A 10,318-nucleotide genomic window follows, 5' to 3' on the forward strand; every position below is an offset into this window, starting at 1 on the left:
TGGATGGTATGGATGGTGTGGATGGTGTGGATGGTGTGGATGGTATGGATGGTGTGGATGGTGTGGATGGTGTGGATGGTGTGGATGGTGTGGATGGTATGGATGGTGTGGATGGTGTGGATGGTGTGGATGGTGTGGATGGTAAGGATGGTGTGGATGGTGTGGATGGTATGGATGGTGTGGATGGTATGGATGGTGTGGATGGTATGGATGGTGTGGATGGTATGGATGGTGTGGATGGTATGGATGGTGTGGATGGTGTGGATGGTGTGGATGGTGTGGATGGTGTGGATGGTATGGATGGTGTGGATGGTATGGATGGTGTGGATGGTATGGATGGTGTGGATGGTATGGATGGTGTGGATGGTGTGGATGGTGTGGATGGTGTGGATGGTGTGGATGGTGTGGATGGTATGGATGGTATGGATGGTGTGGATGGTGTGGATGGTGTGGATGGTGTGGATGGTGTGTGATGCAGATGGGGAGATGGGGGAACAGTGTACTGTGTGCAGCCTTTCTCTGGAACACCCAGTATGTCCGTTCATTTCAATTCCAGTCAATTCAGGAAGTTCATCCTGCATTAACATGGTTGTAAACTAAAGGGGACTAATACTGTATTCCCTCTGTGTGTCTCCTCAGGGAGAGCGGTTGAGGATCCCTCCCAACCAGTGTTGTCCAGAGTGCCTGCCCTCCTCCCAGGGCTCTTGTCAGCATGAAGAAGCTGTTTATGGGGTCAGTAGGTGACACGGTCTGTCCCCCTCCAACTCTGTCCCCCTCCGCTCTCCTCTCCTCTCTCCTCTCCTCTAACTCTGTCCCCTCCTCTCTCCTCTCTCCTCTCCTCTAACTCGGTCCCCTCCTCTCTCCTCTCCTCTAACTCTGTCCTCCTCCGCTCTCCTCTCCTCTCTCCTCTCCTCTAACTCTGTCCCCTCCTCTCCTCTCCTCTCTCCTCTCCTCTAACTCGGTCCCCTCCTCTCTCCTCTCCTCTAACTCGGTCCCCTCCTCTCTCCTCTCCTCTAACTCGGTCCCCTCCTCTCTCCTCTCCTCTAACTCGGTCCCCTCCTCTCTCCTCTCCTCTAACTCTGTCCCCCTCCTCTCTCCTCTCCTCTCTCCTCTCCTCTAACTCTGTCCCCTCCTCTCTCCTCTCTCCTCTCCTCTAACACCGTTCCCCTCCACTCTCCTCTCTCCTCTCCTCTCCTCTAACACCGTTCCCCTCCTCTCCTCTCCTCTCTCCTCTCCTCTAACTCGGTCCCCTCCTCTTTCCTCTCCTCTAACTCTGTCCCCTCCTCTCTCCTCTCTCCTCTCCTCTAACACCGTTCCCCTCCGCTCTCCTCTCTCCTCTCCTCTCCTCTAACACCGTTCCCCTCCGCTCTCCTCTCTCCTCTCCTCTAACTCTGTCCCCCTCCTCTCTCCTCTCTCCTCTCCTCTAACTCTGTCCCCCTCCTCTCTCCTCTCTCCTCTCCTCTAACTTTGTCCCCTCCTCTCTCCTCTCCTCTCTTCTAACACCGTTCCCCTCCTCTCCTCTCTCCTCTCCTCTCCTCTAACACTGTTCCCCTCCGCTCTCCTCTCTCCTCTCCTCTAACTCTGTCCCCCTCCTCTCTCCTCTCTCCTCTCCTCTAACTCTGTCCCCCCTCCTCTCTCCTCTCTCCTCTCCTCTAACTCTGTCTCCTCCTCTCTCCTCTCTCCTCTCCTCTAACACCGTTCCCCTCCTCTCCTCTCCTCTCTCCTCTCCTCTAACTCTGTCCCCTCCTCTCTCCTCTCCTCTCTTCTAACACTGTTCCCCTCCTCTCCTCTCTCCTCTCCTCTCCTCTAACACCGTTCCCCTCTGCTCTCCTCTCTCTTCTCCTCTAACTCTGTCCCCCTCCTCTCTCCTCTCTCCTCTCCTCTAACTCTGTCCCCCTCCTCTCTCCTCTCTCCTCTCCTCTAACTCTGTCCCCTCCTCTCTCCTCTCCTCTCTTCTAACACCGTTCCCCTCCTCTCCTCTCTCCTCTCCTCTCCTCTAACACCGTTCCCCTCCGCTCTCCTCTCTCCTCTCCTCTAACTCTGTCCCCCTCCTCTCTCCTGTCTCCTCTCCTCAAACTCTGTCCCCCTCCTCTCTCCTCTCTCCTCTCCTCTAACTCTGTCCCCTCCTCTCTCCTCTCTCCTCTCCTCTAACACCGTTCCCCTCCTCTCCTCTCCTCTCTCCTCTCCTCTAACTCTGTCCCCTCCTCTCTCCTCTCCTCTCTTCTAACACCGTTCCCCTCCTCTCCTCTCTCCTCTCCTCTCCTCTAACACCGTTCCCCTCCGCTCTCCTCTCTCTCTCCTCTCCTCTAACACCGTTCCCCTCCTCTCCCCTCCTCTCTCCTCTCCTCTAACTCTGTCCCCCTCCTCTCTCCTCTCTCCTCTCCTCTAACTCTGTCGCCCTCCTCTCTCCTCTCTCCTCTCCTATAACACCGTTCCCCTCCGCTCTCCTCTCTCCTCTCCTCTCCTCTAACACCGTTCCCCTCCTCTCCTCTCCTCTCCTCTCTCCTCTCCTCTAACACCGTTCCCCTCCTCTCCTCTCTCCTCTCCTCTCCTCTAACACCGTTCCCCTCCGCTCTCCTCTCCTCTCTCCTCTAACGCCGTCCCCCTCCTCTCTCTCTCCTCTCCTCTAACTCTGTCCCTCTCTCCTTTCCTCTAACTCGGTCCACTCCTCTCCTCTCTCCTCTCCTCTCCTCTCCTCTAACTCTGTCCCTCTCTCCTTTCCTCTAACTCGGTCCCCTCCTCTCCTCTCTCTCTCCTCTCCTCTAACTCTCTCCCCTCCTCTCTCCTCTCTCTTATCCTAACACACAATTGCTTTCTTGTTAGCCTCCACTTTCGCCATCTCACACATAGTCTGAGTCCCTAATGGCACCCTATTCTCTGTTTAGTGCACTACTTTTGACCAGAACCCTTGTCAAAAGTAGTGCACTACTGTATGTAGGGATTAGGGTGCAATTAGGGTACCATTTGGGAGCAACAAGAGAGAGCTGGCTGGCGGGCAATCTTTTTAGGTAGAACAAGCTGCCTAACAAGCCACTTTGGCCGGGGGTTTTAGGATTCCATTGGTGTCGCTGAAGCATCAAGTGTCTTTCACACTTTCACAAAGCTCTACTGAGGCAGGGGACTGCCTGGGCCTTTTCAAGGCTTCGCTAACTCTCTGTGGGTCGGTGAAGGGCAGAGTGGAGGAGAGGAGCGGGAGAAGAAACTGTAGTGGGTTATGTGGCACAGTAGCAGAATAATGATTTATGTTGTTATTTACTGAAGGTTGTGTTCAACGTTTATTTTAGATTGGGGCTAGGAAGGTGAGACACTGGAGTAGTGAGTTATTGAATACAGCTAGTGTATCATTCTCTTTCTCTCTCTCTCTCTCTCTCTCTCTCTCTCTCTCTCTCTCTCTCTCTCTCTCTCTCTCTCTCTCTCTCTCTCTCTCTCTCTCTCTCTCTCTTTCCCTCCCTCCCTCCCTCCCCCACCATCCATCCACAGCATGACAGCCAGTGGAGTGCCTCTCAGTGCCGGGTGTGTGTGTGTTCTGGGGGTAGTGTATCCTGTGGACCGCGACCCTGCCCTCCTCTCAGCTGCCCCCCAGACCAGACCCCATTCACCCCTGCCGGAGACTGCTGCCCCAAGTGTGCCCGCCATGGAGGTAAGTTTCATGCCAACTAGGCTTTCCCCTACTCTACTTTAATTTCCAGTTAACGCACAAAGGCCTCCAAAGCAACAACAGATCCAGGTCCTCTGGCATCAAAATTGTTAATTGAATCCAATAGAAGCCAGGGGGGCAGGGGGGCTGTATTGCCTGTACTATGGTTGGCATAATATAATGTGTACAGTGTTGCCAACCCTTGGGAAAGCCTGCCAGACTCTGAGTCTGTTTGAGCCGTTGCCTGAGGACTTCAAAAGGTTAGCTCATGTTTGTCAGTTCTATTATATATGTGTTGTGGTGGCTCCTGCATCACTACGCTAGGCGGCTACGTAGCAAGCTAGCGCCTGAACTGGGAATTCCCAATGCTGCTAGCTACAAATCTGATGATGCCTCCGTTAAAGCGCTCACCTCAACTTCAGGTGGAATTTCTTTCCAGCGCGATTGCCTGGATGACTTTTATCTCTGACCTACATTCAAAGAATATATATATTTATTTTTTTATGAGTGAGCTGATTTAGTTTTTGCATCTTTGGTGGAACCTCTGTTATCCTAAAATAAGATGATGATTAGATGCTACATGCTATATACAAGCAAGAGAGATGTTATCCTAAATATGAGTTGAAGTATTTCTGACAAGAGAGGCAGAGGCGAAGCAAGAGGGCTCACTTCGCCCCATAACATCTCCGCGCAAGAATAAAGCGTGAAGCAGACCAAGTGTGGACTTTTTGTATGGAGGTCAATGAGAGAGTGCCGGATTTGGATAACATCAAATCAACGTGTCCCTTCACGCTCTAGTGACTCCTTGTGGCGGGCGCATGGCTCTCGACCTTCGCCTCTCCCGAGTCTGTAGGGGAGTTGCAGCGATGGGACAAGACTGTAACTACCAATTGGGGAGAAAAAGCAACCAACAAAAATTGTAATGTTACTGTAAGTGGACACACGTGGTATCCCGGCAACTTATAGGAACAACTTTTTTATATCGCAGTTGTGTCTGTTGTTCAAATGCTTATCTGCCCTCTCATTGGCTAGAATGTTCAAAACAAATCAAATGTTGTTTGTCACATGCTTCATAGACTAACCAGATGTGGGACCAAGTCACTATTATTCGAGTCACAAGCAAGTCTCAAGTCACAAGGTCCGAGTCTCAAGTCGAGTCCCAAGTAGAACGGGTCGAGTCCATGTCGTGCATTTTAAGAGTAAGTCAAGTCGAGTCAAGTCACAAGTTTCAAGTCAAGGCAATGACTTGTGGAACTACAAATCTTTGTCCATTTATTGAGACCAGACAATAAACCAGACAGTCCTTTTCATTATTTAGTCTACAACACATTTTGATTATGTAATAATTAATTTTAACAACAAATTCCAAATGCAAGTTTCATAAGTATATTATGAATTTCAAGCAAATTTGGATTACCAAAAGACCAGTAAACCTGTGCTAGTAATTGTTGCTTGATGCTCAGTTGCTAGTGGGCTTGCAAAGTAAACGGTTCATATTCTTGATCACCCAACCATTTTTTTGGAGCTGCATATTAATTTATGTCATTCCTCTCTCCCTACCATGTGACGTTTGCGCTGTGCCCGATCCTACAACTGTTCAGCTATTCGCTGCAACCTGGGACTCCAAAAAAGGAGTGCTTCTAAGCTTGCGGTCAGTGTAAACGCGTGCACGATCGCCGTGCACATGTAGCTTGTTATTACAGCCATAAACAGTGATGCATTTTCAAAACGCATAGATACAGAAATAAACTGCATTTCACACTTACATTTGGAGCTGAAAGTCATTCATGTTTGCAGTCAATATCAACTAGGGATATCATGTCACGTTGTCATTGTCACATGTGGCCTACCAGTATGCAGCGGAGGATGCAGGATCGGATGGAAACGTGATCTGATTATCAATGATCTGTCTGTAGCCTTTTTTTTCTTCCTCACAAATATAATCATTATTATACGTTACATCTTCTTCCCATAAGTATTGAAGATAATGTTACAGCTATCTGTATTGCTATAGTGTAGAGCCAGTACCACCACTGATGTATATAATTATAACTAAACTAGGCCTATCTTAAATATGAAAATTATCAATGAAATCACCAGGTTGCGGCAAAGATGCGTCCGTAGCAGATTGCTAAACAGTACTTTATATGGGAATAAGAAACGTCCCTTTTTCAGGACCCTGTCTTTCAAAGATAATTCGTTAAAAAATCCAAATAACTTCACAGATCTTCATTGTAAAGGGTTTAAACACTGTTTCCTCATGCTTGTTCAATGAACCATAAACAATTAATGAACATGCACCTGTGGAACGGTCGTTGAGACACTAACAGCTTACAGACGTTAGGCAATTAAAGGTCACAGTTATGACCTACTGACCCTGAAAAACACCAAAAAGAAAGATGCCCAGGGTCCCTGCTCATCTGCGTGAACGTGCCTTAGGCATGCTGCAAGGAGGCATGAGAACTGCAGATGTGGCCATGGCAACTGTGACATTGCAATTTAGACAGCGCTACAGGGAGACAGGACGGACAGCTGATCGTCCTCGCAGTGGCAGACCACGTGTAACAACACCTGCACAGGATCGGTACATCCGAACATCACACCTGCGGGACAGGTACAGGATGGCAACAACAACTGCCCGAGTTACACCAGGAACGCACAATCCCTCCCGCAGTGCTCAGACTGTCCGCAATAGGCTGAGAGAAGCTGGACTGAGGGCTTGTAGGCCTGTTGTAAGGCAGGTCCTCACCAGACATCACCGGCAACAACGTCGCCTATGGGCACAAACCCACCGTCGCTGGACCAGACAGGACTGGCAAAAAGTGCTCTTCACTAACGAGTCAAGTTTTTTTCTCACCAGGAGTGATGGTCGGAATCGTGTTTATCGTCGAAGGAATAAGCGTTACACCGAGGCCTGTTCTCTGGAGCGGGATCGATTTGGAGGTGGAGGGTCCGTCATGGTCTGGGGCGGTGTCTCACAGCATCATCGGACTGAGCTTGTTGTCATTGCAGGCAATCTCAACGCTGTGCGTTACAGGGAAGACATCCTCCTCCCTCATGTGGTACCCTTCCTGCAGGCTCATCCTGACATGACCCTCCAGCATGACAATGGCACCAGCCATACAGCTCGTTCTGTGCGTGATTTCCTGCAAGACAGGAATGTCAGTGTTCTGCCATGGCCAGCGAAGAGCCCGGATCTCAATCCCATTGAGCACGCCTGGGACCTGTTGGATCAGAGGGTGAGGGCTAGGGCCATTCCCCCCAGAAATGTCAGGGAACTTGCAGGTGCCTTGGTGGAAGAGTGTGGGTAACATATCACAGTAAGAACTGGCAAATCTGGTGCAGTCCATGAGGAGGAGATGCACTGGAGTACTTAATGCAGCTGGTGGCCACACCAGATACTGACTGTTACTTTTGATTTTGACCCCCCCTTTGTTCAGGGACACATTATTCAACTTCTGTTAGTCACATGTCTGTGGAACTTGTTCAGTTTATGTTTCAGATGTTGAATCTTGTTATATTCATACAAATATTTACACATGTTAAGTTTGCTGAAAATAAAACGCAGTTGATAGTGAGAGGACATTTCTTTTTTTGTTGAGTTATTAATGTAGGAATTAAACAAGCGCTTTCTGTTCACTAATCTTGATATGTGCGCCCGCATTTGCAAGACAATGCTGATGACTGGTCATTTGTCAACAGTCAAGACGCGTAACTTTTTGGTTCTGAAGCACATATTAGATGTTTTTGAAACAAGAATTTGGTGCAATGCCATAGATGTATGTTAGATGTATGTTAGATGTATGTTAGATGTATGTTAGATGTATGTTAGTGACATGATTGAATATGCAAAAGTATAAATATAGAATACAAAACAATATTTTCAAATCAAATCACATTGTATTTGTCACATGCGCCGAATACAACAGGTGTAGTAGACCTTACCATGAAATGCTTACTTACAAGCCCTTAACCAACAATGCAATTCAAGAAATAGAGTTTTTACTTAAGTGAAATAATAAAATAATAATAACACAATAAAATAACAACAATGAGGCTATATCATACCGATACAGAGTCAATGAGCGGGGGTACAGGTTGGTCGAGGTAATTTGTACATGTAGGTAGGGGTAAAGTGAGGGGGGGTTCAATGTAAATAGTCTGGGTGGCCATTTGATTAATTGTTCAGCAGTCTTATGGCTTGGGGGTAGAAGTTGTTAAGGAGCCTTTTGGACCTAGACTTGGCGCTCCGGTACCGCTTGCCGTGCGGTAGCAGAGAGAACAGTCTATGATTTGGGTGACTGGAGTCTTTGACAATTCTTTGGGCCTTCCTCTGACACCGCCTAGTATATAGGTCCTGGATGCCAGGAAGCTTGCCCCCAGTGATGTACTGGGCGGTACGCACTACCCTCTGTAGCGCCTTACGGTCGTTGCCGAGCAGTTGCCATACCAGGTGGTGATGCAACCGGTCAGGATGCTCTCGATGGTGCAGCTGTATAACTTTTTGAGGATATGGGGACCCATGCCAAATATTTTCAGCCTCCTGAAGGGGAAGAGGCGTTGTCATGCCCTCTGTGTTGGTGTGTGTGGACCATGTTAATTCCTTGGTGATGTGGACACCAAGGAACTTGAAGCTCTCGACCCCCTCCACTACAGCCCCGTCGATGTGGATGGGGGCGTACTAGGTCTTCCGTTTCCTCTAGTACACGATCAGCTCCTTTGTCTTTCTGACGTTGAGGATAAGGTTGTTGTTTTGGCATAAACTGCCAGGTCCCTGACCTCCTCCCTATAGGCTGTCTCATCGTCGTCGGTGATGAGGCCTACCACCATCGTGTTGTCAGCAAAAGTAATTCTGCTACCCAAGAATAGTAAAGCCCCATTTACTGGCTCAAAAGCCGACCAATCAGCCTGTAACCAATCCTTAGTAAACTTCTGGAAAAAATTGTGTTTGACCAGATACAATGCTATTTTACAGTAAACTAATTGACAACAGACTTTCAGCACGCTTATAGGGAAGGACATTCAACAAGCACAGCACTTACACAAATAGATGTTTGGACGAGAGAAATTGATGATAAAAAGATTGTGGGGGCTGTTTTGGTAGACTTCAGTGCAGCTTTTGACATTATCGTTCATAGTCTACTGCTGGAAAAACCTATGTGTTATGGCTTTACACCCCCTGCTATAATGTGGATACAGAGTTACCTTTCTAACAGAACACAGAGGGTGTTCTTTAATGGAAGCCTCTCCAACATAATCCAGGTAGAATCAGGAATTCCCCAAGGCAGCTGTCTAGGCCCCTTACTTTTTTCCATCTTTACTAACGACATGCCACTGGCTTTGAGTAAAGCCAGTGTGTCTATGTATGTGGATGACTCAACACTATACACGTCAGCTACTACAGCAACTGAAATGACTGCAAACACTTAACAAAGAGCTGCAGTTAGTTTCAGAATGGGTTGCAAGGAATAAGTTAGTCCTAAATATTTCCATAACTAATAGCATTGTATTTGGTACAAATCATTCACTAAACCCTAAACCCCATGTCACGCTCGTCGTAGGGAATAGAGGAGGACCAAGGCGCAGCGTAATAAGCGTACATACTTTATTTGTACTGAACACGACACAAAAACAATAAACAACGATGCGTGACGTCCTGAAGTTATACACAACACAAACCTTAACGGAACAAAATCCCACAAACCCGAATGAAAAACAGACAGTTTAAATATGGCTCCCAATCAGAGACAACCAACGAACAGCTGACACTCGTTGCCTCTGATTGGGAGTCACTAAGGCAAACATAGAACACAACAAACCAGAACCCCCAACATAGAAACACACCACATAGAACAAACACACCCTGGCTCAACAACTAGAGTCCCATAGCCAGGGTGTGACACCCCAACTACATCTCGTAATGAATAATGTGGAAATTGAGCAAGTTGAGGTGACTAAACTGCTTGGAGTAACCCTGGATTGTAAATTGTCATGGTCAAAACATATTGATACAACAATTAGCTAAGATTGGGAGAAGTCTGTCCATATTAAAGCGGTGCGCTGCCTTCTTAACAACACTATCAACAAGGAAGGTCCTACAGGCCGTAGTTTTGTCGCACCTAGACTAGTGTTCAGTAGTGTGGTCAGGTGCCACAAAGAGGGACTTAGGAAAATTGCAGTTGGCTCAGAACAGGGCAGCACGGCTGGCCCTTAAAAGGACACAGAGAGCTAATATTAATGATATGCATGTCAATCTTTCCTGGCTCGAAGTGGAAGAGAGACTGACGTCATCACTGCTTGTTTTTGTAAGAAGTGTTGACAAGCTGAATGCACCGAGCTGTCTGTTTAAATTACTGGCACACAGCTCGGACACCCATGCATACCCCACAAGACATGCCACCAGAGGTCTCTTTACAATCCCCAAGTCCAGAACAGACTATGGGAGGCGCACAGTACTACATAGAGCCAAGACTACATGGAACTCTATTCCACATCAGGTAACTGAGGCCCCGTGTAGCTCATTTGGTAGAGCATGGTGCCTGCAACGCCAGGGTTGTGGATTATATTCCCACGGGGGGCTGGTATGAAAAAAAAAAAAGTTTTGTATTGTAGCGGTGTAGTAATGTTATATGATAACCTGTTTTATCTTTTGTTTTATATGTAATGTAAGTGCTTTAATGT

The 10,318-nt window shown here is 47.8% G+C and overlaps 1 protein-coding gene across 1 annotated transcript in view; it reads left to right on the forward strand.

Moving 5' to 3' along the window:
• Positions 1–10,318, forward strand: part of fras1 (Fraser extracellular matrix complex subunit 1) — a 339,766-nt gene that overhangs the window by 102,012 nt on the left and 227,436 nt on the right. Inside the window, exons 4-5 of the mRNA XM_045226860.1 lie at positions 640–732; positions 3,481–3,640. Of these exons, the coding sequence (XP_045082795.1) occupies positions 640–732; positions 3,481–3,640 (253 nt within the window). The remainder of the gene's footprint in view (positions 1–639; positions 733–3,480; positions 3,641–10,318) is intronic.

This window comes from Coregonus clupeaformis, chromosome 18 (genome assembly GCF_020615455.1).
Source record: "Coregonus clupeaformis isolate EN_2021a chromosome 18, ASM2061545v1, whole genome shotgun sequence".
Classification (NCBI taxonomy): domain Eukaryota; kingdom Metazoa; phylum Chordata; class Actinopteri; order Salmoniformes; family Salmonidae; genus Coregonus; species Coregonus clupeaformis.